This window comes from Delphinapterus leucas, chromosome 16 (genome assembly GCF_059928025.1).
Source record: "Delphinapterus leucas isolate spDelLeu-1000000601 "Yukka" chromosome 16, BTC_Dleu_Yukka2, whole genome shotgun sequence".
NCBI lineage: Eukaryota > Metazoa > Chordata > Mammalia > Artiodactyla > Monodontidae > Delphinapterus > Delphinapterus leucas.
Genome location: NC_143144.1, coordinates 49,231,538 through 49,259,492, shown reverse-complemented (window position 1 = coordinate 49,259,492; position 27,955 = coordinate 49,231,538). Strand labels below are relative to the sequence as shown.

General features: G+C 40.2%; 2 protein-coding genes and 1 non-coding gene across 6 annotated transcripts in view; 2 read left to right on the top strand and 1 right to left on the bottom strand.

Annotated features, from left to right (window-relative positions):
• The window catches only part of ATAD1 (ATPase family AAA domain containing 1), a 54,512-nt gene extending 51,163 nt beyond the window's left edge, over positions 1–3,349 (top strand). The window contains exon 10 of the mRNA XM_022569422.3: positions 1,646–3,349. Within this exon, the coding sequence (XP_022425130.2) occupies positions 1,646–1,766 (121 nt within the window). The 3' untranslated portion in view covers positions 1,767–3,349. The remainder of the gene's footprint in view (positions 1–1,645) is intronic.
• Positions 3,350–11,812: 8,463 nt separating this feature from the next.
• PAPSS2 (3'-phosphoadenosine 5'-phosphosulfate synthase 2) overlaps positions 11,813–27,955 on the bottom strand; it is a 78,829-nt gene continuing 62,686 nt past the window's right edge. For 2 of the 4 annotated variants that reach the window (XM_022569426.2, XM_022569424.2), the window contains exons 8-13: positions 25,124–25,329; positions 18,497–18,550; positions 17,150–17,285; positions 15,832–16,100; positions 14,528–14,757; positions 11,813–13,729 (exon numbers count right to left, since the gene is read on the bottom strand). In XM_022569426.2, coding sequence (XP_022425134.1) covers positions 13,588–13,729; positions 14,528–14,757; positions 15,832–16,100; positions 17,150–17,285; positions 18,497–18,550; positions 25,124–25,329 — 1,037 coding nt within the window. In that variant the 3' untranslated portion in view covers positions 11,813–13,587. The remainder of the gene's footprint in view (positions 13,730–14,527; positions 14,758–15,831; positions 16,101–17,149; positions 17,286–18,496; positions 18,551–25,123; positions 25,330–27,955) is intronic. The other 2 variants (XM_022569428.2, XM_089897865.1) reach the window with 2 other exon arrangements.
• Positions 19,372–19,498, top strand: LOC115801547 (U6atac minor spliceosomal RNA). Its single transcript, XR_004021847.1, has one exon. It is a non-coding gene; the product is annotated as a U6atac minor spliceosomal RNA (small nuclear RNA).

The following is a 27,955-nucleotide window of genomic DNA, read 5'->3' as shown; positions in this document are numbered from 1 at the left end:
TGCCTTTTTTCTGAAGGAGAATTCTGGAAATGAATTTGCAAGGGAGGGTGGTTTTGGGAAGCATCTGAAATGAAGAGCAAGAAGTAAAAGCTGAATTTCTACTGGAAATCCATGAGCTGGGTTACAGAAAGCTGACAAACTTAAGCTTACCCATCTCTACCAGGAAAACAGCTGCTCTGGTATCCCTGGATTGCTTTTGTATTTTAAATTTCTACATTATGGAAATGAGTGCCTTGTCTTCCAGAAATTTCACATTTATGGGGACATTGCTGTGGACTAGACTTCAACTTGTTAATAATGTATTTACTAAAAAAGAAGTCATTTGTCCCTACAGCAAACTTGAAACCAGTTTCAAAATATCTTGAGCTTGAGAAACCAATCTTGTACCAGCCGTATTAGTGAACTGGAATATGGAATAATGCAGCTCTGATGAACAAAAGTCCTGTGTTTCCCATAAGGCTGCTTGCCCTGAGTATAACCAGTATAACCAGTATAACCCTGCATTTCTAAGCCCCTGTTCAAAATATCAACCTTCTAACGTGACTCTTAGCAAACCAGTGTACTTTGGGGGCTTGTGTCGAATGAATTCTGTACCTCTTGCCCCATTGTTTCTTAGTTTCCCTTCTTCATCTCCTGAGGCTTTCATTCCAAGTGACCTGGATTTGCCTGTCTTATTCATGTGTTTAATTACATTGTATTGCCTAGCAAGCTTTGCCAAAAAAGGTTTCTCTTGGTATAGAAAGGTTTGCGTGAAAGCTACCCTGTTAACTTGGAGCTGTGCCTGCACTGGTTCTGGACCTATCTTTAGTGTTCCCTTGGGCCCCTTCGTGGAGAGGGTCACTCCATTTATTTGTTGCCAGATTAATCCAGCTACTCTAGCACTAAAATTGGGAATACTTTTGACCTCTGTAGCCAAGAATCTATCTTCTGAAGATTTTTATTCTTGTATATGTTAAGAGGAGAAAAAAAAACCCTATGAATAAATTTTACTTAAATAAATTATTTTAATAAAAATTCTGTTTTTCTGCTGTCCTTAAAGCCCTGAAAATGTTATATTTCAATGCAAAAAGTCTGGGTAATGGACTTAGGTTATCATAACTTTTTCCCTGAATTATTTTTCCTGAGTGTTTATAAGTTACAAAGGAGATATTATATATTGGATCATATTTTTCTCCTTATTGAAGTGGGGAGGACTTAGAGTAGTTGGTTTTTATTAGTAGGAATGAATTTTATTTTGTTTATCAAAAGCTAAACACATGCATGATAAGACTGCTACTTTTTAATTCCAGTTTTAATGGGAATAACTTTTGAATCCTTGATTAGAATTATAATCCATTCAGATCAACTTTCACACCTTTATATTCTTAGTGTGAAGTATTTGATTTTAGTTACCAAGCTATAATGTTTATAGCCAGCCATTTTAGCTTCCTACCTCTTGCTGGTAAGTGGTTTTTAAAAATCTCTTAAGACATTTATATGCATAGATTAATTCCTTGGAAGAATTCACGTGAAGCTGTAAATTGTGGTTGTCTTTGGGGTCTTGGATGGGTAAGAGACTTCATTTTTTAGTCTTGGTAAAATATTTTAGGGAGATGTATTCTAAAATTATTTGAATATTTGGTGGGTTTTTTTTTTTGCATTTTAGCCATGATGAAGATGAAATTCGACCTGTGCAACAACAGGACCTGCATCGGGCAATTGAAAAGATGAAGAAATCAAAGGATGCAGCATTTCAGAATGTTTTAACTCACGTTTGTTTAGATTGAGAGTAAAGATAATTTGTACAGTTCAATGTGATCCAGTTTGGTGTGCCCTCTTACCATTAGTGGAAATAGAACAGAAGGAGGAGTGTTCTTTAAACAGTGAGGGAGTTATATGTTCATGACACTGGTTTTATACTCTGAATTCTAAGTTATTGAGATATAGTTGTTATATAAATGGTATTACTACTTGTGGAAAATCATGAGGAGGAACAATTTAATTAGCCTGAGTGTGGGTGCTTGTGTTTGACCTCTTTAGCCATATGTTGCAGCCTTATAGCATCTAAGCTGGTCTTAAAGTAACAAATGATTTACTGAGTCATTAGTGAGAATTGGGGACATGGCTAAGTGCTGGTTTCTAGATATGTGAGTGTGTGTGTGTGTGTGTGTGTGTGTGTGTGCGTGCGCGCGTGCGTGCATGTGTGTATATTAAATGTATATATTCACACATTTTATATTGACATTCTGTAAATAGGTTTGAATACAGAAACTTTTTTTTACTCCAACTACTGAATCAAAAAGTACCAAATAGCATATCACAAAACTAAGGTTAATGGTTGTGTCTAAAAGGTACAGTGATTCAGCCATTTCTAGTTGTCACTTGTTTCAGTTGTTGTTTGTGGTTTTTTGTGTTTCTGAGGTGTTTCTGTGCAGTTGAATAGTTGGAGTTGCCGCATCAGAGACTTAGATGTGGCTCAGTTATGGTTGTCAGGGTAGTCAGACAAAAGACTTGCTCAGTGATCAGCACTGAGTGCTTGTCAGCCACTTGGGTGATCAGAACTGACTTCATCTCCTTCTGCAAGCACACTGAGTAGAGACATTTTTTTAACTGATACATGTGAAGGTGGACTGAAAGCCTTTCAAAAGAATGGCTTTGAAAAACCTCAGTGCCATTCAGTACATGTATGTGACTTTCCTTTCTTCATTTAATGTAACAGTTCTGTTGTAACCATGGTTTATTAGTATTATTTTAAAATTATATGTTCTTTAATTATGGTCACATATAATTTGGTCATCAAAAATGAAATGATAGTTTAAAACAACTAGCTGTTACTAAATGTGCTAAAAATACCCATTTTGTAATTAAAATTTTTTTCTTCGCATATTATAAATTATGCCCTACTTAGTACAGATATGCACAGCAGAATCCCCATATTGTATCTGTAGTCATTTGATGCCGTGTGCACAAAATATGACACTTTTTTTGTCCAAAATTTCATTAACCAGAATTCTGTTATAGGCACTTAAACACACAGCATGAGGAAAATGGCACAATATGACCTTGAGGTGCCTTCTGAGTTTTTGTTTTTATTGTATTTCTTTGAAAATTCTCAATCTTAATTCATGAGCTACTGGATTAATTTCTTTGATATTAAGTCTCTCACTAGAACCCATTGGATAGTTTGTTCTTCATTTGTTCTTTGAATGGTGGGTGGGGTAGAGGTTCAAGTTTTGAAAAATTGTGAAGATGATTGAAAAATTGAATGCAAAACATAAGATACCAAAAATAAAATATTTCATCTCCATTTTTAATAACTATTATACTATTATTTTATAAATATGTAATAAAGAGGTCCCTCTTAATTGAGTTTTCTCTACTTACTCCTTTGTCTTCTTCAGTTATGTAAAATTTTCTGGGGTTGTTTTGGTTTATAAAACTTGCCCTTGGACTGTTTTCATCTTGCTGTGTAACTTTTATAGCATACATTCTAGTATATAACCATTATTTTGTTTTAGTATGAACTTCAGTAGTCATTTAATTTTAATCTGATGGCATACTGATCAAAAATAGGAGTGACATATCTCTCTTCATGTCCTTTCTTTTTAATCTTCTTTTAAATTCAGAATATCCAATAGTAGTAGTTAATCATAGTTTGAATCATCAAATGAAGTTAGAGAAATAAACGAAAGCCAACAACACATGACTCATCTAGGCATCTTAATATCTTAAAGTAATTGAGGAAACTTTATGATTTTAAGGAACATTTAGTGTTATATATCCTTTGCTGTAGACATGTTTGATGTAAGCTTTTGGCATGCATTGGATTCTAGGTTCTAAGGTATTTCATTTTGGCTAACAGTTAAAAGTACTGGATCTAGAGTTAGACTGCCTGAGTTTAAATCCAGGCCCCCTATTAATTAACTGTGTATACGTGGACTAGACACGTAACTTAATGAGACTCAATTCCTCATTTATAAAATGGAGTGACACTGGCACTCATCTTATAGGGTGTGTAATGAGATGATGTATGTAAGGCATGTAGCATAGTGCCTTCCATAGTACTGTTCAGATGTTTGCTATCACATTATTTTATCGCTTTTACACACTGATGTACACATCTGTTTGACCAGGCTCAATTTTTAAGTATTCTCCATGCTTAAACTATTTCCATGATCCCTAGATCTCTACTCTAGGGATTGAGATGAAATGATCACCTGTGATGTTTCTCTAAAAGCCTCATTGTTGGAAGACATCTGGTAAGTCTGATGTGTTTCAAACTATTCCTTGGCCTTTTTAAAATAGAGTTTAGAAACTCAATATTTGAATCAATTCAGTATCCCCTTTCCAATTTATCTCCTTTCTTATTCAACCCTGCACCTGCAGGGTGATGCAGAACTCACCATGTTATCAATAGCTGGATTGGTGTAATCTAAATATTCTATATGACCACAATAATCTAATATTACTTAGTAGCTATAACTTGAAGGTTTGGAGTCGAGGATGTCTCAAGCTTTGAGTGTGCCTGAATAAAAATGGTAGGAATTCCGTTGGTAGGAATTTTTCTTTTTTAAACTAGAATTGTTTTATTTGTGGACAAAGGTTACAGCTTCTTCTGGATAAAGGAAATGAATTCGATGATGTATATTTTATAATTCTCTTTTTAGCTTCTCTTAAGGTCAGAATATTGAATAGAATTCTGATATGCTAAGCATATATCCTGCATGGCTAAAATACCAGCACCAACTGGAAGCCTCAAATAAAGCCATAGAATCATTCCATTTAGAGCTGACAGAATATTTAGAGAGCCTTCATTACTGAAATTGTTATAAATTTAGTTATCAAAGGTAGAGTTCCCTAATCGTCTCAGAAGTTACAGCTCGCGCGCTCTCTCTCTCTCTCTCTCTCTTTTTAATTGAAGTATAGTTGATTTGCAATGTTGTGTTAGTTTCAGGTGAACAGCAAAGTGACTCAGATATGTATGTGTATATATAAATATATATAAATCTTTTTTATATATTTATGTATTTTATATATATATAAAATCTTTTTCAGATTCTTTTCCATTATAGGTTATTATAAGATTTTGAATATAGTTCCCTGTGCTATACAGTAGGTTCTTTTTTTTTTTTAACATCTTTATTGGAGTGTAATTGCTTTACAGTGGTGTGTTAGTTTCTGCTTTATAACAAAGTAAATCAGCTATACATATACATATATCCCCATATCTCCTCCCTCTTGCGTCTCTCTCCCACCCTCCCTATCCCACCCCTCTAGGTGGTCACAAAGCACCGAGCTGATCTCCCTGTGCTATGCGGCTGCTTCCCATTAGCTATCTATTTTACATTTGGTAGTGTATAAGTCCATGCACTCTCTCACTTTGTCCCAGCTTACCCTTCCCCCTCCCTGTGTCCTCAAGTCCATTCTCTACATCTGTGTCTTTATTCCTGTCCTGCCCCTAGGTTCTTCATAACCTTTTTTAAAATTTTTTTTTAGATTCCATATATATGTGTTAGCATACGGTATTTATTTTTCTCTTTCTGACTTATTTCACTCTGTATGACAGACTCTAGGTCCATCCACCTCACTACAAATAACTCAATTTCGTTTCTTTTTATGGCTGCGTAATATTCCATTACAGTAGGTTCTTGTTTATCTATTTTATATATAGTGTGTATATGTTAATCTCAAACTCCTGATTTATCCCTCCCCCCACCCTTTCCCCTTTGGTAACTGTAAGTTTGTTTTCTCTGTCTGTGCGTGTTTCTGTTTCGTAAATAAGTTCATTTGTTTTTTAGATTCTACATAGAAGTGATACATTTGTCTTTCTCTGTCTGACTTCACTTAATATGACAATCTCTCAGTCCATCCATGTTGTCAAAAGTTACAGCTCTAGGGCTTCCCTGGTGGCGCAGTGGTTGAGAGTCTGCCTGCTGATGCAGGGGACACGGGTTCGTGCCCTGGTCCGGGAAGATCCCACATGCCGCGGAGCGGCTGGGCCCGTGAGCCATGGCCACTGGGCCTGCGCGTCTGGAGCCTGTGCTCTGCAACAGGAGAGGCCACAACAGTGAGAGGTCCGCGTACCGTAAACTGTCCAGGTCATCATGTTCATGAAATTGTATTGAGGAAAAGATGTAAGGGTATACACATTGTTTTACTGTGCTTCACAAATAGTGCTTTTTTTTTTTTTTTTTAAACAAATTTAAGGTTTGTGGCAACCCTGCATTGTCAGACGATGGTTAGCATTTTTAGCAACAAAGTATTTTTTAAGGTATGTACATTGTTTTTTTAGACATAATGCTGTTATATACTCAATAGACTACACTACAGTGTAAACGTAACTTCTATGTGTACTGGGAAACCAAAAAATTTGTGTGACTTGCTCTACTGAGAGATTTGCTTTATTGCAGTGGTCTGGAACCAAACCCACAATATCTCCAAGGTATGCCTGCATAGCACAGATGCCAAAAGCAAATGAGATCAAACCTAAAAAAAACCATTTAGCATGTGAGTAAAAATAAAACCTCCTTCGTTAACACTGGTGTGAATTTTACACTGTTAATACTAACACCGCATAAGGGTCTCATTACCAAAACACTGAACTGGGAGTATATTTTTGTGATTGTCTAATATTTACTGTTATAAATCTGCTTGAGAACAATTTTAGATAAAAGCTTGTTTGCTTTGAGATACAGTTTCCGTGAATGTTAGTGCTGCTGTGGAATGCATCAAGGACACAGGTTTGTGAATCATGACACAGGTTTGTGAATCATGACAGCTCAGTTTTAAAACTAGAGCCAAACATTGAAATAATTACCGACATGCAAGATTTGGAGCTGAGAATAGAACACAGTGGAGTATGCCTCACTGTCCTGAAGATACATAGCTTCCAGAAATTCTAAGAATGACCAAGATACTCAAATGGGATGGTAATATATCATCCAGTAAACAAAGTCCTTTGCAGACATGTCTGAGGGAGATGAGCATCGTCTCCCGGGCCACAGTCATAGCCTTGTGAAGAGTACCAGTTAGGGTTCCATCGCAGGCAATCAACTCTAGCTGACCTAAGCAATAAAGGATTTATTTGAAGGATATGAGGAGCTCTTAAGATCAGAGGGAAGCTGAAGAACTGGACTCAGGTTAGGAACTCTGAAAGCTCCAGAAGTTTTTTTAACAGGAATTGCTTAAGAATCTTGCTTTCATTCCTCTACTGGATTAAATGAACTCCAGATGTTTATCTTTAAATTGCCCCATTCAAGATTCAAAATCCTGGAAGTGTGCAAAGCCAGGTCAAAAATCACCTCCTGGCGGTTCTGGAGCTTTGAGAGAATGACCCTTCAGGAACTCCTTTGGCTTAAATGGTTTGAGAGCAAAAGTACACTTGACCCTTGAATGACACAGGTTTGAACTGCATTGGTCCACTTACCCTCAGACTTTTTTCAGTAGTAAATACCACGGTACTACACAGTCTGTGGTTGGTTGAATCTGCAGGTTCAGAACCACGGATACAGGGAACTGTGGATACGGAGGGCCGACTGTAAGTTATTCGGGGATTTTTGACTGTGAAGAGAGTTGGCACCCCTAACCCCTCCGTTGTTCAAGGGCCAACTGTATCTGGATTTACTGGTCAACTGCAAAAGGAGAGTGGGGTTTCATCCAAAGAAAATTGAGTATTGTGGAGAATGTGGCTAGACAAGAAAGTGGTAAATGACCAGCTGGTCACACGAGGCTAGTACTGCCAAGGGCAGTATTATGACTCCGGTGGGCATGCTGGACATATGAGCAATATACATTACAGTTTGTGTGGACAGGCCTTTAGGGACTGTTTGGTCCAGTCCCATAAGCTTTACCACTTGATGATGGATTGCTACTTGGCATGCCCAGCTCTGCAGCCAGGTGATCACTTTTTAACTTGTAATTTATGTTGTTACAGATAGTAGGTGTAAAACAGAACAGTGGAGACTGAAGTATAACATGGGTTTTTGTTTTATTTCCAGGAAGTACAAGCCCATTCCTCTGATAGGCAGTTAGCGTGAAGGGCTGATCATTGCCGTTTCTCTTAGAGAAGAGTTAGGCTGAGTCTGGGCTGTAGCTTTAACAAGATTGAGTAGACCAGGCTTAGCCCAACCCCTACCCTCTCAGGCAGTTGCCTTTTGATCTTGGCAGTATTTGAGCTGGGAGGGGTTTGGGTGCAGGTTCAGATGTTTGTGGTTCTTCTCTATATTCAGTTCTGACAGGGTTCTGGCATCCGGTCACCATGAGAATGCACAAGACTTTGAGCCCCTCTTCTGCCATTTTCTCTGAAAAATCCAGGGAAGAGGACTTGTCTAGCCTAGCAGTTTGTTTTTAAATGTGTTTCCAGATTTCAATCACTATTGTCTGAGTGTTGGCTGAATTCTCCACCTACCTGCAAAGTCTCTCCATCCAAGGGAGGCCTGCTCTTCCACACACTGTATCCATTCTCAGGAGTCTACCCTGGTATAAAAAAAAGTACCAAGGCTCTCTGCTCATTTCGGAAGGGCTTATTTCTGCCTAGAAGTCAGTTAATGAAAAAGTCCTTGCATCTACTGTTCTTTGCTTGTCTCCTGGGAAATATTATTTTTATTTCGTCTGGCCTTTTCTTGTTACTATATGGAAGTGAAAGTCTTTTGCATCCTTCTACATTCTAGCAGAAGAAGTTGTGCGGGGATTTATTATAAGTCACGTAAAGTTCATTTTCAGCTTTATAAGTTTCAGTCCCAGTTGTGGAACTCTATGTTAGAGAGTGCGCTAGAGAGCGCATGCACAGTGTAGCCTTGGGCAAAATCTCTTTACTTTCGTGGGCATCTGTTCCCTTATCTGTAAATAGAAATCATAATGTGTACCTTCTGTTATTGTTTTAAGAAACATATGAAAATGCCTTGGAAACTAGCAAGTGAATATGTCTGCAGGTCATCACGTCCTTGGAGTCGTCATCTCACATTTTTGGGCTTCCATTTCCTTATCTGTGCAATAATGGAAATGCTGAAATAGACGTGCTTTAAGTTCCCATCCCAGTTTTCACTAAACAGCACACTGATGCAACAGTGGCCGTGTTGATAGACATTTTGGGGCCTTAGCAATACCGACCTGATTATCAGGACTTCTAAACTGGGTGACTTTCTTAGCTACTGATGGGTGTCAGCCTTGGTAAATGGACTTGTTTTTGTTTTCTTTAAATTGGAGTCTTCAAGAATGGAGCCTTTTTTTTTTTTTTTTTTTTTGCTGCATTGGGTCTTCGTTGCTGCACACAGGCTTTCTCTAGTTGCGGCGGGTGGAGGCTACTCTTCGTTGCGGTGCACAGCCTTCTCAATGTGGAGGCTTCTCTTGTTGTGGAGTATGGGCTCTAGGCACACGGGCTTCAGTGGTTGCAGCACAGGGGCTCAGTAGTTGCAGAGCATGGGATTCAGTAGTTGCGGCACGTGGGCTTAATAGTTGCATCACATGGGCTCTAGAGCGCAGGCTCAGTAGTTGTGGCACACAGGCTTAGTTGCTCCGTGGCATGTGGGATCTTCCCAGACCAGGGATTGAACCCATGTCCCCTGCATTGGCAGGCGGATTCTTAATCACTGTGCCCCCAGGGAGGTCCCTGGACTTGTTTTAATAGGCATAAGTTATGAAACATGCCATTAGGTAAAGTCATAGACACTTCCAGGTACTTGGTGTTTTTATTAAATGTGTTTCTTGGGCTCTTTTGAAGCTGTAAGCTTTTTCGTTGGTTTACTTTGAATGTCCAAAGATCTGCTACTTTATATAAATTTTTTTATAATTTGAAGATAGGATTGGGGTACAACCTCCTTAGTGGTTGATGGAATTAATTTCTTCCATAAACGGAGGTTCTTCTTGGTGAATACATTTATAGACACCAGTCTTTTAACTAGTTTAAAAGACCAGATCAATATTGGAGTTGTTTACATGGAAGTAGGCCATTATTTTTTAAACCTGTGCTGAGCTGAAGTTTACCTTTGAACTATTTATGGAAAACAGGCTTATGCAATAAATATAATCAAGATTTTTCTTTACCTATAAGTGTGTTTAATACATTACAGTATGTAAGAGCTTTCACAAACATTTTAGTAAAATAGGTGCAGAGCAGGTTTGAGTTTCTGAAACAAGCCAACCCTATATAAGAACTTTACCAAAATAAAGTATGTATTATTGCTGCCAACAATTACATGTTATGACATTTAAAAAGCTGTGCCCCTCTGTTTGTCGCTTATGTATTTGAAGGTAATAAAACTGTATTACTTTTTAAAACATTCTATAATTTAGATTTCTTACTGATTGGGACTGGTCTTTCCTGCAGTTAATCCAAATGAGGAAATCTATGGAAAAGCTAATGGCTTGGCGGGTAGGGGAGGTTACTTCCGTTACTAAAGATAAGCCATTGAAGAACTACAAAACTTACCTACGAAAGGCTTGTTTCTCAGTTTGTCAAGAGTTCTTTGCGTCATCACTCTTTCCTAGCCCCGTAAAAAAGTATTTTATTTTGTCTAGGTTTTTATCAGACTAAAATGTCCAAGCTCATCATTGATCCATTTATTTTTAGTAATAATTTCAATAAAATTACAGTATAAGCAAAAACAATAGGCACCCTTGGAGTATTAGTGAATTGCTTGTATACATCACTTTAATCATTTGGTGAATATGTATGATGAGTGGCCCAATAATAGCTAATATTGACCAAAGAATTAAATGAATGCTAGGGAGAAGAAAAAAATTAGTGGTTATTCTTTAAATATCTATATAGTTAATTCTTGATAATTTGTGCATTATTGGTAGTGGGATATACATAAATAATAGAAACCTGTATCATTCAAAATCTCAAAGGCAAAAGCTGCACTGTGTTCTCTCAAACCTTTACACATTGTTGATTGCTCTGGTGCTCATCTAATTTCCTGATTACTTACCCATCAGGAAAGTATATTCAAGATCCATGCTAGACCTAAAAGTCAGGTTAATAGGAGGAAGATGAGGAAAATACAAAGATGAACTTGTTCTCAAATCACTAAGATTTGTTTCTTCTTGCAGGGAAGATGGATTGGAAAGGAATCTTGTGGCTTGATATAAATGCTGATAGATTTGTAAGTCCACCGTTATCTGAATGAATGATTTACATATGCCCTTCACACTGCCCTGCACTCCCTCAGCACTCCCTCAGCACCACTTATATCTTTATCTACTTACACATTCCCTGCTCTACTTTGTCCAGGTGCCAGCAAGTAAGGATCTGGGGAGAAAGAGGAAGCGGTAACAAGTGGCACCTTTGAGCTGGCTATCACACCAGTTTTGTTTGGAGTGACGACAGGAACAAAACTTTGCATGAAGCCTTCAGGACAGAAGAGAGGCAGGGACTGAAGGAGGGAAAAAGCCCCAAAGCTGCAGGCCTGTCTGAAGGCCACTGAAAGTGTGGGTGGAAACAGGTATCCTTTCTGCCTACACCAGTAGCAACTGCTGAGGTGAGCGGAGGTGTGGAAGAAGCACAACTACTTCTAACCCTGCTGGTGAAATTCTGTGGAGGCACTTTGAAGAAAAGGGAACAATAAGTTAGGAAAAATTTTTAAAGTTTGTCAGATCCCAGTGCACTGAAATCCTGGGGTGAGGTCCCTGAGGAACTGTAGTGCTTGGCTGAAACCATGTGTCATTCACATGGAGAGCACAGTTTAAAAGATGACAGGAACAAGGGTAAACAAACAGCCTCTTAATTATGGTCTGAAAGAGAGCTGCTGTTTCTCTCCAGTTATACAAAGTCACAAGGGCTTCAACCAACAGATGTCAATGCACACTTGATACGAGATGCGGAAAAGACTCAGCCTTCATTTTGAGAAATTTATTAAAATAAGGACAAGCATCAGTTGTACATAGAAATAATCATTTGCACTAAGTGGTACTCAAGCAGAAGAGCAGTTTTAAATATATTAAAAAAATCACAAAATACATTGGTTAAGGCACCTACATCTTGTCTCATGTTTTCAATAAATATGCTGTTTTTTAAAAAGGCAGTAGTGAGGACCTCTGATTAAATGAATATAGGCACTGTGCTATTAAAGATAGTCATACTTTGCTGTGGCCACTGTGATTTATTCTCAAAAGAACTTTCATTAGCTTGGTTTAGCATTTAAAAAAACAAAACTGAGTATGAAAAAAAAATCACAGTTTTCTCTTTCCAGTCTTAAGTCTCTTCCAGAGAGACCTATGTACAAAAGGTACTATTTCTTCATATATTCCTTAGTAACAAGGAATTATGCAGAAGGTGCAAGAGTGCCTCCCAGAAGGTAAAGCCATCAGAGGTTGAATGTTTCAGAACAGCATGAGTCTTTGGGAAAGTATTTTTTTCAACTGCAATAAAATCAGCTGGGTTTAGAAAACTCCGGACCTTACAGCATCCAAGAAGTGCCCACTGTTCAAGGAGTTCAGGGAGTGCCCTCTGTTCAAGGAGTTTTGTTAAGCAGTTGAGGGAAACCAGGTCCAGCTCCTGTGTTGTACAGGGTAGACAAAGCACCAGCCTGGGAGTCAAGTGGCCTGGGTGCTCGTTCAGTGCCACCAGTACTTCCAAAATGCCAATTTGGCACTTTTGTTACAGTGCTCATTAGTTCATGAAGCCTGTGCTTGTGCATCGTCTTAGTTTGATCACCTGTAAGATGAAAAGTTTGGAGCTTCCTGCGTTTTTGTCCGGTTCCAGCAGCTCGCTAGTCTGATGGTCTGAATTGTTTTTGGTCACAGCTGATGCCGCTGCAGGTAATAGGCGCAGCCTCTCCATAGACACAATGACCACAGCAAAGAGGAGAAAAATTAAATGTCCACAACATTGCCAGATTGTTTGAGGCCTGGGTGCAAATCTTTTCATCAAAGCCCTGTATGCTATTTAATTAAAAGACACCGTTTAACTGGAGTTACATTATTCACAGAAAACTATTAAGACTTCTTTTCTTATTAGATAATATAACTTCCGTGGCAGAACTAGGTTGCATAGATCTCTGAGATTAACTTCACATTTTCACACATTTGGTTTCTCCAGTCAGGTCATAGTTCAGCACCTAAGATACTGGGCAGTAAGGCTGGATACAGGCACGAGGGAAATACTAGCAAGAATCTTGACATGAGCCACTCCTCATTTGGGGTGAGATTTTCTTGTTTTTTTTTTGTCAGCTGTATAGAAGGGGCTGCCCATCTCATTTCCTTTACTACTGGTATATGACATGGGAGAATGCAGGTTGGCAAGACTTAAGCTGGGAGACATGCTTTACTTTTTGGCAAGTAAACTAGACACATGGTCAAAGCTTTACGAAATCTGGGACCTACTGCTCAGATGCAGTAGAAAATACAACTAATTTCATTCTGAAATAATAATATTGCTTTTACCTGCTAAGGTTTGGTCTTCAGTTTTACTTTATATATATGCGCACACACACGTGAGTGTGTGTATATATATGTTGACTTTAAATTATAGACATTTTTACCTCATTATAAAACATTAACTTTAAAGTCAGTCAATCATTGAGAAGCAGTTGGATACAAAGCATCTAATCACAAAAATAGAAAAAGAAATCACAGAGCACTTCAGAAAGAAACTCTGGTGCTGAAGGGCATTTAGTTGTTCTTCTCCAGGGACCTGTAATAATCTGTCAGGACTTTCCATGCTTTGGGGGCCATGAAGCCATCTGGGGGATTCTCTCCTTCCCGGGCCAGCTTCCTCATACGAGTTCCTGAGATGAAGTCAAACTCATTGTGCCTGTCAGAGGGTGGCAACAAAGAACTCAGCATAGGTAAATAACATCTACCTTAAAGATCCCAGGAGTAGGATGGGTTCTGAGACCACATTTTTTCTTTCTGTAAAATGCTGCATCTTCTAAAATAAACAATTCACTAAATCTTCAGTAAAGGAACTGGCAGAAGAAAGGGAAATCATGGCAGCTACCCATTCAATACTGTGTACCTACTCAGTTCATGGAAGGCGTCTTCTATTAGCTCTGCCTACTTGTGTGAGCTCTGAGCGTGGTGCGTGCTCTATAAATGCTCCTTGAAATCTTTTTCTGTGTTTACTTCCTTTCACATAATGTGCCAGGCACTCAGTGCATGCTCAAGGAATGTATGTTAAAAAAGAAATATTTATGGACCACTACTATATGCAAGGGGCTGTGCTACAACTTTAGGGGGCACGAAATGTGCAAGACCAGGTCTTAGCTTTCAAGGGACTCTCATTCCAATTAGGAGCATGTGGAGATGTACTGGGGAGCTTTCCAAAATTTTGCCTCATCATTCCAGCTGTACAGATGTTGATTTAAAGAATTTTCCTCTGGGGCTTCCCTGGTGGCGCAGTGGTTGAGAGTCCGCCTGCCGATGCAGGGGACGTGGGTTCATGCCCCAGTCTGGGAAGATCCCACGTGCCGCGGAGCGGCTGGGCCCATGAGCCATGGCCGCTGAGCCTACACGTCCAGAGCCTGTGCTCCGCAACGGGAGAGGCCACAACAGTGAGAGGCCCGTGTAACGCAAAAAAATTAAAAATAAGAATTTTCCTCTGAAAACCTACCTTGCTGGATCATAGAAGTCCATGGCTTTTTTGGCTTTGTTGTAGGCAGCCACTCGGAATGGAATGATTTCCACAGAGGTGAGGCCAGGGGCCATGGTCAAGACCTTGGCCCCATGAGTAGGTTCATACAGGTCTTTCTTGGTCTCAGGGTGGGGCATTCCTGCAGGGTCCCGGCCCACAATGTAAAAATTGGCCCCTGCAACCATCCGGGACCTGCAGTGCCATTGGACCTAGGAAACATCCCATAAAGGACATGCTGGTCATCACTGGCCAATCCTGTGGGGTCCCTGTTTATGGAGACACCCCTTTATTCTGCTTTAAAAGTAATTCAGCGATGTGGGTCAACTAATAATTGCAAGGAAATCAGTGAGGTGTCCAAGACTCCTGCTCTTGTCATCTTTTTGGTTATATTGGGTAGGATATAGGAGCTTTAAAGATAAGAATCCTTCCTCTTAGACCATGAATTTATATTTCCTAATCTCTCCAGACTAACAGACCAGTGACACTCAGATCTTACTGTTCCACAGAACTATGTGGATTTTACTTTCCAGTTCCTCCCTATTCAAAATAAATCACAGTTCAAGGGAAATTACAAACTCCAATATCTCTTACCATCTGACTGTCAGTAATGAGCAAATTAACCTTCATACGCAGACATTGATTCCATTTCGACACAGCATTGGGATTTCAAAATAAGTTGCCCTCTTTAGAGCTCAGATAGAAATATAAAGGATGGGGAAGACAGACAGGGGCCTGGAACTTTGATCTGGTTGAAGAGAATTAATTCATTAAACTCAGTTTGGAGCATTCCAAAGGGTTGAGACCTTTTCAGTTCATCATAGTTCCTGTAAACTTGTTGAAATCCACTACACTGGTGGTGCAGTGGGACAAAGAAAGTCTCTGTTTGATAGGCTCAGTGTGTTATGATGAAAGGGAGACATTAAGGTTTTAAAGACATCTTCTCCCTTCTAATATAGCTCACCGAGCATGGTGAATCACTTAAGAGTAACTGGAACTGCTGAAATACTGGGCTAGATACATCTTGCCCTGTAACCCAGGTAAGCTGTATTAAACACCTCGTTCACATACCAACTTCCACAGTCTCAAAGGCAGTGTATGACAGGTTTGATTTGGTGTTTCTAGCATTTTCACAAATACTATATGGAAACATAATTAAGTTGGATAAAGTAAAGAGACCAGAAGATTTTAGAATCTGCTCATGAAGAAGAATCCCAGAAACTCACTGGCTCGTCTAAGTAAAATTAGATGCTGAGTCCCATAGCCCAGCCCAGGGAGCTGCTTACCTCTGTGGGGCCAGCATACAACATGGGAGATGGGAAGATGGCCACGATGGTGGATTTGGGATCTAGAACCTCCTCCTCAAGCACAGCTGTGTGCTGCTTCATCCGCCAGTCCAGGGGCACATCATCATCCTTGGTCCAGCCCCCCAGGGGGTGCAGCAGGAGGACCGGGTGCTTGTAGCCTCTCTCCAGGAGCCGGCGGCGGGTGTCCTGCATCAGCAGAGCATGGCCGTTGTGGACAGGATTGCGCAACTGGAATGCAAACACTGCGTCTGGGAAAGGAAAGCAGAAACACCAAGGTCAAAGACATGCACTGTCTGCAAGAACAGAAACGAAAAGGTGCAGCTGTGTCTATTGTTCAGTGAACTTGTTACATCCACTTGCTGTTAAGGACCGGCTGGAGAATCCACCTGGATCTTTAGGGGTGTTACTCCAAAGGTACCAACCAGTGCCAGACTGCTTAGACAGGAATAGGACACAAAGGTAGGAAGCCCTAAAGGGAGAGCCTGACTCAGAAATGAACACATTTGTTGCCAGGACCTTTCCTACAAACCAAGGCTCAGGCAGGGGCCAGTATTGATCAGTCCTCTTGCACCCTGCTCCAGCCTCATTTCCCTGGGAAGTGAATATTGATAAGGAACATTTTCTGGGGTCTGTGCAAAAGTTTAACAATTTAAAGATATAAAAATATTTCTCCTTCACTTTAGGGATGTCTTCAAAACTTCTCCAATTAGTGATGAACTCCTGAGAGCCTTAATTTTTTTTCTTTCTGGTTATGAAATAATATATATCCATCATAGAAAACTTAGAAAATACAGAAAAGCCCAAAATTGAATTTAAAAATCATCCATCATCCTATCATTACTTTTTCTCTCTCTTTTTCAAAATATGTAAAGTGAAAATCTCCCCTTCCCCTTGGTCCCGCTTTACCCCTAGAGGTAGCCCCTGCCATCTGCAGTCTGGTGCACATGCTGCCAGAGATTTCTGCTACACACAGAAGTAGGTTTGAGTTTTTAAAGCAATTATTACATTTTATTTTGTTTTCCAGAATTATTCTATACATACCGTTCTGCAGTTTGCTTTTTTTACTTAATAGATATATTTTGGGTATCCTTCTGGGTCAGTGCATATTTTTAACTACTGCATAATATTGCAGTAGTTCAACTTTATAAGGTGTTTCTATATCAACAGATATCAATAGAAGATGATAAAAATTTTCAGCTTTTCAAAACTATAAACATGCTGTTTCCTGATAATCCTTAATTATGTAAGCAGAGGAGGGTAGGAGCATTAACAAATGCCATAGAGCCAGGCTACGTACCAGCATTCATTTCTTTACATTTCTGTTTGAGCTCCAGAGGTGTCAGGCGGTATTGGTCCAACCCATCATTCCACCGTATTCTCTCCAGCACCTGAAGGTCACCACCAACCAGCCAATCCCCACTTTCCATCACCATCTAGAAAGACCGTTATTAAAGCTGTTAGTGATTAATACTGTTTTCCATTTTATCTAAAATTTTTTCTTCTTCTGAACCAATCTTGGCTTACTTGAGGAACTGCCTTCAGTTCTTCAACATTTCAAGCACAGTATTTATCAAACTTGTTGGCCTCTCAAATCCTTTATTACTCTTAAAAATTATTGAGGACCTGCAAAGAGCTTTTGTTTATATTGGTTATATCTATAATTTTCTGTATTAGAAATTAAAACTTAATTCCCTTAAAAATATTTATTGACTTAAAACAATAAGTCTATTAAATATTAACATAAACATTTTGTTTTTTACTGAAAAATATTTTCCTAAAACATAAGAGAAAAATGGCATTGTTTTACATGTTTGCAAATCTCTCCATTATCTGACTTAATAGAAGGCAGCTGGATTCTCATATCTACTTTTGCATTTATTCTGTGGCAATATGTTATTTTGGCTGAAATATGTAAAGAAAATTCACATAATGTGCCAGGCACTCAGTGCATGCTCAAGGAATGTATGTTAAAAAAGAAATATTTATGGATAGGTAGTTGGAAAAGGGAAGAGTATCTGAATAGCCTTTTTCTATCATGTGGATATTCTTCTTTGATATAAAATATTAAATAACCTAATTTAAAAATCAGCAACTTTAACAGACATTTTTCCAAATATGATGTACAAATGGCCAACCCAACAGGGATATGAAAAGATGTTCAACATCACTCATCACTGGAGAAATGCAACCTCACACCCATTAGTATGGCTACTATCAAAAACAGAAAATAACAAGTGTGGACAAGGATGTGGAGAACCCCCTGTGTACTGTTGGTGGGACTGTAAAATGGTGCAACAGTATGGAGTTTTTTCAAAAAATTAAAAATACAACTACCACATGATCCAATAATCCAATTTCTGGGTATATATCCAAAAGAATTAAAAGCAGTGTCTCACAGAGATTTGCACAACCATATTCATAGCAGCACCATTCACAATAGCTAAAAGGTGGAAGCAACCCAAATATCTACTGAAAGATGAATGGATGAACAATGAATGTGAATGATATACATACAATGGAATATTATTCACCTTCACAACAAAGGAAATCCAGCCAGAGACTACAAGGGGGATGAAGCTTGAAGACATTATGCTAAGTGAAAAAGCCATTCACAAAAAGATAAATACTGTATTTTTCCACTTACATGGGTATCTAAAGTAGTCAACTTCATAGAAAATAGAATGGTTGATACCAGGGTCTGGGGAAGGGAAAGAGTTGTTGTTTAATAGGTATGGAGTTTCAGATTTTCAAGATGAAAAAGTTTTGAAGATCTGTTTCACAACAATGTAAATATACTTAATTGAATAGTACACTTAAAAATGGATAAGATGGTAAATTTTATGTTACATGTTTTTTACCTAAATAAGTAGATAGATGGTAGATAGACAGATGATAGACGGATGACAAGACTCATTTTTCACTGAGGTCACTATAAATACTCTACTTTTCGATACCCAGTCTCAGTTGAAAAAGTGACTTCAGGGAAGGGTGGGTAAGGAACAGAACATGGAGACTTTTAGAAAGAACCATCTATACTTTGTCCCACACTTTAGATGGCCCAACTCTGGGTCTTCAATTGTGCCCCTTCTGTCAGGGCAAGGAAACCCTGGTGGGCAGGCACACCTGAAGTCTGCATTTACTCTCCACCATGAGATATGTACCTGGGACATTCAGCCTGGGGTGCCCACAGGCAGACCCAGAGGGCCTCCACAGCATGGGGCAAGGCCAAGCATAGAAAGAGAAGGAAGGGTTGGCTGCAGGCCAAGAGCCAGCTGTCCACACACTACCATGTTCTGGAACAGAACCGAGAAGGCTAAATTTGAACCTGGCCTTCCAGATTGTGATCAAGGCATATTGCCAAAGTAGAAAGGTAAAACATATTTAAGTTTATTAGTTAGATAAGTAACTTTTAAATATGGTATCGGGCTTCAGCTCATATTGTTACCCTGGATTGCACAAATATTAGGTGTGAACCTGGTGTGAAGAATGGTCAAAGTAATGAAAAAGAAAAGCCTGACAGTGTTTGATGAAAGGAGAGGGTTAGCACTTTCCTTGACAAGGATGGATGGAAGAAGCCCCAGGCCTGACAACACACATATGGGTAATGCATTGCCACCTACTTTGTGACATCTAACCATGGTTTTTATGTTGTACATCTGAAACTTATACATTATGTGTTCATCTTATCTCAACCTGAACAAAGAAAAACATGACAACCCTTTGTTTTTTCTATAAACTTAAATATGTTCCATATGACGCTGCAGTGCCGCAAGTCACGACTGAGAGCAGGTGTCTCTCAGTCATTGAGACAAACATCACAGAACGTCTTACTTCTCAGTCAATCATAGTTGTGCAGTCATTCGCCTGATCAAATTCCATAACTGCCTTTTGCAGTGTCCAAGGACAGTGTGGCCAGCCTGTAATGGCAGCAGAAAAGAGGGAGGCAAGAAAAGGGGAGAGAAAGCTGATTGATTTATGACACCAATTCAGAAGACATCAAGGTGGTGATGGTATACCCCTGGTTCAATTTCCTGTCATGGCCAGATGTTGGAGTTTACAATGACTTGCATTCCAGAGGTTTTCAGGGAATGGGCGGTTGGGCTAGAGCCAGGGTTCTCAACAGAGGGCGATTTTGCCTTTCCTGGCGACACCTGACAATATCTGAAGACAACTGTGACCATCACAACTGGAGTGGGGAAGGGTGTGTTATTGGCATCTAGTGATTAGAGGCCAGGAATGCTTCTCAATATCCTACATTGCACAGGACAGCCCCCGAAACAAAGGAAACCTTGGGTAGAGAAAGGGTGATTTGCAAGGAATTTGCTTGTTTTTTCATGGCCCCCCTTCTAAACTCTGTGCTCAGGAAAATCACTTAACAAGAATATTGTCAAATACCCATACCTAGACATTTACTTTCTCCTCATTGCTTAAACTGCAGATAAAATTTTGAAAGAGTTACCCCAAATCCCTGGGCATGCAGTAACTCATTCTGGGCACAAGGGGTCCACCCTATATTGTTCTATTGGCAAAGGCAATATTGAACCTGTTTCATTCACCATCCAGCCTAAAAATATATCTGGAGAACAATGCTGAAACTATGCTTTTGGCATTTCTGGGATCAGGAGGGACAGAGAGCATCTCTGTCCCCAAGGTGGCTCAACTGTCCCCAGAACTGTGGTCCAGCTATCAGGAAGGGAGGTCCAGTGGCTCTAATTTCCAAGGGCTTTGTGGCCCATAAGTACCCACTTCCTTCCAAGCCTCCTGCCAAAGGCAGGTGTGGGACCACAGCTAGAGTTTGCAGAACTGGACACATGTGTGAGGAACAGGCTTTAAGGGAGTCTAGTGAAGCAGTGAAAGAGGAACGGGGCTTGGAATCACAGACAACAGGAATGCAAAAGAGAGGATGAGCTCAAACACTAGGATGGAGACTAAGAAAGCTATGGTGAACAGGCTGAAAGGAAGAGTGGAAATAACCTAGAGAGGAAGAGGGAACGTGCACATCAGGAGAGGAGCTGCTGAGGGTGGGAAGGTGTGACAAAGAAAGTGAGGAGGCAGGAGTGGAAGGAACAGTGTCCTAGGCTGAGGGACCAGCACATGCAAAAGTGTGACAGAGGATGATATAGTGACCAGCTGAGATGCTGGAGGGGAATATCTTGGGCGGTGGTGGTTAGAGGTGGTAAGGTGAAGTCATAGCTTTATGTGAGCTCCCAAATAAAGCTTGAACGGTCCACTCTAGCTGAAGAATTGGAGAGGGGCTTCGAGGGGAGTAGGGCAAGAGACAGGGAAGAAATTAAGTGCCCTGGCCCAAGTTGCAACAGAAGTGAACACCTTCAAGCAATACCTAGAAGGCAGAACTGTTAGGACTTGGTGATTGAATGGACAAGGGAGAAGAAAGAAGGAAGAATGATGTCCAGTGTGGTATATATGTACAGTGGAATATTAGTCATAAGAATGAAATAATGCCATTTGCAGCAACATGGATGGACCTAGAGATTATCCTACTAAGTGAATGAAGTAAGAGAGAGAAAGACAAGTATCATATGATATCACTTATATGTGGTATCTTTAAAAAAATGATACAAATGAACTTATTCACAAAACAGAAAGACTCACAGACTTAGAAAACAACCTTATGGTTACCAAAGGGCAAAGGTGGCAAGGGGAGGGGTAATTTAGGAGATTGGGATTAACACATACACACTGCTATATATCAAATAGATAATCAACAAGGACCTACTGTATAGCACAGGGAACTCTACTCAATACTCTGTAATAACCTATATGGGAAAATAATATGAAAAAGAATAGATACATGTATATGTATAACTGAATCACTTTGCTGTACACCTGAAACTAACACAACATTGTACATCGACTATACTCCAATATAAAATAAACATTTTTTTAAAAAAGAAATAATGCCATTTGCAGCAACATGGATGGACCCAGAGATTATCATACTAAGTGAAGTAAGTCAGAGAAAGACAAAGATGATATCACTCATTTGTGGAATCTAAAAAATAATACAAATGAACTTATTTACAAAACAGAAACAGACTCACAGACATAGAAAATGAACTTATGGTTACCAAAGGGGAAGTGGGGGAGAGGGATAAATTAGGAGTATGGGATTAACAGAAACACACTACTATATATAAAATAGATAAACGACAAGGATTTACTGTATAGCACAGGGAGCTATATTCAACATCTTGTAATAACCTATAATGGAAAAGAATACACACACACGTATAACTGAATCACTTTGCTGTACACCTGAAACTAACACAATATTATAAATCAAGTATACTTAAATTTAAAAAATAATACTTTGAAAGTAACACAGAAAATATATATTTTTTCAGAATGCCAGGAGATGTACACTCAAAACTGAGGAAATTCATTATGGAAAATAAATGTTGTTGATCTCATGATAAAAAAAGAAAAGAAAAAAGAATGACATCCAGGTTTTGGACATGGGCCACTGTTTGGATGGCAGAGCTGTTCACGGAGATGGGGGACACAGGAGGGGGACAAGGCTGGGGTGAAGTTGCCCATGTTGAGTGCGAGATGCTTGCAGGATATATCCAGGTGGAGCCACACAAGAAACAGCTGCAGATAATTATCTAATGCCATGGTTCTCAACCTTCACAGTATATTAAAATCACAGGGAGCCTCAAAACCCACAATACCCAGAACTGAGCCCAAGCAAATTAAATCAAAGACTGTGAGGTAGAGATCTGGTCATGGGTAATTTTTTTTTTTTTTTTCTTTTTGCGGTACGCGGGCCTCTTACTGTTGTGGCCTCTCCCGTTGCGTAGCACAGGCTCCGGACGCGCAGGCTCAGCGGCCATGGCTCACGGGCCCAGCCGCTCCGCGGCATGTGGGATCTTCCCGGACCAGGGCACACCTGCATCGGCAGGCAGACTCTCAACCACTGCGCCACCAGGGAAGCCCCGGTCATGGGTAATTTTTAAAGCTCCCCAGGTGATTCGGTTGCTCTAACTAACGATGTGGTCTTCACTGAAGGGCTAAAGGATATAGAAACTCTCATTCCTATCCTTCATTGGGAAGTCATACTCTGTTCTCTTGGTTTCTACATCTGTAAAATGGGAGTAATGATTCTTAGGTGCTTCACAGGAACATTGTGAGAAATAATTACCATTTGAAAAAGATTTGAGATCCATGGATGAAAGGCAACAGGGCTCCACTAAGCATTATTTTTACAAGTTTCACCCGCTCCTCTCCTCATGCTCGCATCTGTGACACGTCACGTGGTTCCATATTAGTGAAAGAGAGGGTTGGGAGGATTTGAATGGAAGGTCAGGGTACTGCAGTGAGGGGCTATGCAACAGAGGTAGACAGTTTCCTCGGTGACTCTGACCATTTTCCATGCAAATATAACTCCCAGTGCCACATGGAAACACAAGGAGGCCCATAATTACTTTTGGAAGGAATTACTGTTGGAAGGTTTGGGGTTCTAAAACCAAAAAAAACATGTTTAAGTTTTACTGTGATTTTCAAGGTGCTAAAAAATGTCCAGTGAAGACAGTTCCTTTCCCATAAACACACCTTCAGTGCTCCAAGTGTAGCTTATACAGGGTGAGTGGTTTTCTCTCTGGTTATCCATGGCCCATTTCTCACCATTAGCTCACTAGGAATGTTTACAGAGTCCTTCTAATGACCTAATGCTACAGAGTCCCTGACTATATTTTCAAGGCCACAAATCACACCCCCACTCTCCCTGCCATCGAAAACATTCTGACCTCCAACTGCCAGCACCTGATGCGAGACAAGATAAACATAATTGCTTACGAGCTTCCTTAGTTGTTTTTTTTTTCTTTTAGTGCTAACCATGGATGTTAGGCCCAAAGAGTGGAAATATATGAGCTGGCATGAAGAAAGGCCACTATTCTTTAGGTCACTGAGTGCAGATAAGAGCCCAAACCTAAAGGATTATGATCAGAAAAGGAATGAGACAAAGATATAATTAAGGCTCAGAACACAATTCCTCAAATAGCTATTGTCCAGTAATTTCAAGGCCTGTCTCCCAGCCTCTTGGAGAGAAAATGTTCTGATGGCTCTGAGCTTATCTGCAGGGTGGCTAGTTGTGTCCAATAAATGAGGAGCTGCTTTGCTCCCCCACTGACCTCTTGTGTTCCACCAGGGGCCTTGCAAAAGCCCTCCCTACTGTGCAACATTTCACAACTGAAAAAAACAAAACCAAACCAAAGGGAAGTTTGTCTGACAGATTTGAACCGGTTTATTCAAACATCCATTTTGTACAGTCACAGAGCTGGAAGAGATCTCAGAGTTACTGAGTCTGGCCCCCTCCTTTTATAAATGAAGAAACTGAGGACAAGAGAGAGGACGTGCCTTGTCCAACCACAAGGCTTTTTAGAGTCTCCTGGGTCTCAGATGGTTCTCTATTACCTTTGAACTTTCTGAAAGTTAGTTACTCCAGCTAGGGAATCACTAGTATATGTCTTTTTAAATTTCAACCCTAATGCTCTAATCTCAGATAAGGGCTAGCTTTTGCATTCAATTTCACATATTTTTCTTTATGGGAAATGAACCACACCCAACAATTCCACTCCCTGCAATCCCACCCCATCACCAACAACAATGAGAAGCTGTGAAGGAGGCGGAGGAATTTTAGTCTACTTTGCCGTTAGGCAGATCGACTCCAAAATAATCCTAATTAGATGAACACATTTTTCAATCTGATGAAAATGCGGTATTTTCCCTCCGGAAACTCTGCTGCTATCTGTGCTTTTTGTTTATTGAAACAATGTCACCCACCCCCCCCACCCCCCCTCCGCACAACAGCCACAGAGCATGAACTTCCAGTCTCTTTCCAGAGCTTAGCTGGATCCATTCTGTAGGAAGAAATTGACTTCCCTTGTGAATTTCAAAATGGACAGGGCTGCAAGCTCTGGCTGTGGTTTTGTGCATAGCACAGCTATGATTCTGGTTCTCCCCTCATGATGTTAGACTAAATTATCTCCCCAGTCCAGTTGTTTCCCATTTAGTTGAGGGAGTCACAGCCATCACAGGATCTGAGGACTCAAGAGACCGTTTAGACCAGCCCTCCAACAAAGTCATTTCTTTGCCCTATCTAAAAACATCTCCCCAGGCAAAGCTTGCAGGACCTCCCTTAGAAACGCATTCTTCCATCTAACCCCCGTTTTTCTAAGTCCTTCACGAAGGAATTAAGAATTATTTTTATCCTAAGTTGAAAGAAAGACCTTCCAAACGTTATGCCACTTACTTTGATGTAGGGGTGTTTTGCACAGGTTGTGCCCCACACATGGGAACAACGCTCCTCTTTTCTGTGTTCGTAGAATTCAGGGTCTCGTAAGATAGCCACCTTCCGTCCTCCGTGTGTCAGGACAAACTCGCTGCACCCTTGCAGCCGTGTCTTATCGTCCGCGGAGACGGGCAGCACGACGGGGATGCTCATGTTAATCACTCCGTCTGTGGAAAGTGCCATTTGATGCATGAATGTGGGATACAAGGTGTGGGCTCCTTTAAAGGGGACTCAAACGTGCACAATGTCTCTTCCAGACATTTCCTGCAAAAGGCATTAAGACCTAACTCTAACATGGTTATGTTGGCTGCACTAGTTTCTCTAGCGTCTGTGATAAATCCTTTAAGAGGCTTCTCAAAGCAAAGGATGGAGCGTTTGTGAAAAACGGACTGTTTCAAATTGTAGGGGTGGCTTCAGTAAGTGATTTGGGGGTGGCTCCCGAGGGGGTGGCTCCCTTCGGAGTTCTTTTTAAAATTTGGTCGTGACCTCAACACACTAGGAAGCTTAAAGTCTTTAAAAATCCAACTAGATAAAATAAAGGTTGGCAATGCCTTGCATTATCTGCGAATTCCACACCGGCAAATTCAACCGCCTCGTGGATAGCAAACCTTATACAGGATCCACCTTTGGTTGAATCGTGGATGAGGAACCCGCAGATGCAGAGGTTGGACTGTGGGGCTGCAGCGTCCACAGATTTCGGTATCTGCATTGGGTCCTGGAACCAACCCCCCTCAGATTGGGAGGGATGACTATGATTTCTTAGTGAAGCCAGATAATGTAAAAGAAATCACACAGCTGTTTCTCCCCTTTTGTAATGGGGCCCTAACATTCTAGCAAATATGTCAGGCTTTCAGTTGTACTTACAGTGAGAAAATGGGGGCACAGAATTAAGTGTATAACATTAAAGAATATCAGGGAGATTTGGGGGGAGTTCCCAAGTTCAAGACTCAGATGGGAATGAAAGGAAAGTGAGTAAAAACAACATTCAATTTGTTACCCAATTTAAGCTCGTACTGCTTGCCGCTCCACCGGCCAATAAAGGGAGAAATGAGTTGTTGGGAGAAGGAATAGCAACTTTATTTGGAAAGCCAGCAGACCGGGAAGATGGTAGATTCCTGTCCCAAAGAACCACCTTCCCTGGAGTCAGGCTTCTTTTATACTAAAAGGGGAGGGGATAAAGTCAAACATTTTCTGGTTCCTGTCAGGCTCTGAGGGGATGTTAATTTCTTCCTCCCTGCGGTCATTCACAGGTGGGCTTAGTCAGGATGTTTTCTGTGAGCTAAACAAAGGTCTTTTAGCTTAAACTTCATCACATGAGAGGCAGGGTTCCCAGCGATGTGCCATTATGTATAATTTAAGCTTATAGGCAACATCCCTTTAGGGATTAACTTGTAAAAGCAATAGAATAAAAAGGTTAAAGTAAAAGAAACAGATCCAATGTGGAGTAAAATTTGTTCTTCCTTATTACAAACTCAGGATTTCCAAAAGAGGAAGCAAATGCTGTTATTTATGGATTGGAGAAAATGTACCATAGATTAATGAAGTCTTTTAAATCTAACTTTCAAAATCCAACATTTAGACCACTTCTGATAGAGTTAAAGATCTGAGATCTGAGTTCTATTTCTTTGGGGCATCATACTCCCCCATTAGCTGTGAAACAAAGGTCTACAGGCATATCACTTTGCACATTTAAAATACTCTCCAAAAGTTACTAGGACATAAAGAATGTCACAGGATATATACAGCAACTTCCAGCAATAAAGAAATCCCATCCATCATAAAATCCATCATAAAATCCATCATAAAATCCTGCTCTGGGAGCCTCATAAACAACAAGGAAGATACTGTACACAGAAAGTATGAGTTTCCTCACTCAAGTAACTCCTTTGTTTCAAAGTTCACAGACAATAAGAGTAGTCCAAGCAAGCCCTGTGCAGAGAGCACTAAACTCAAAGCCAAGCGATCTCCTATTTACTACCTGTGTCACTCACCTTCTCTGTCCTCAGTTTCTCCACTTGGAAAATGGGATCATAAATAATATGTATATCTCTGGGTTGCTGGGAAGAGGCTTTCTGTGGATAGCATGACCACACTGCTTACAAAGAGTGCCTTGAGTGCCTTGACCAAAATAAAGTAAAACAAGATGCAAAGCAAAAGGTGGGTTGGGTGCTGGCGGAAACCCAGCTCTGCCTGCAACGTGCTTGCAGTGCTGCCTTCCATCAATTACTCTGGGTTGAAATCCAAAGAATACTCCACTTGCTCGTTGCCATCACCTCCTTTGGCCCACTAGGTTCCAGCCCAGCGTAGCCTCTGATCCACCTTCATCTTGGCCTTGAGTGAAAATCCCAACTAAGGAAACAGCACTACCTGACAGGTTGTCAAGAGACTAATCTGTGGGATGTTGTGGAAGGGAGTTCTACCGAGTAACAGTGCCAGCTGATCTCATACACCTGTAGCTACAACTCCACACAGGTAAAAGCAGATATACTGGGGTTTCCCTATCATCTTAATCAACTTTTCTAATACATAAAATTATCCTACAATTTAACTCTGTGCTGAAATAGCCTCCATAGCTTTAAACATTGACTCGGGCTTTCAGCCTTTTTCCATAATGTGCTTCAGCTCTGGTGGGAACCACCCTGATTATTTTACTGCAGTATAACTCATTTTGGAAAAGAGTATCGTAGTTTTTTAGCCACAGTTAGTCCAACACTTAACCTCATGTTTAATTGAATAATCTTGCTTTTGCTTTAAATAATTTTCAAGCCTGTTGTTTTAACCTTGTAGATATGC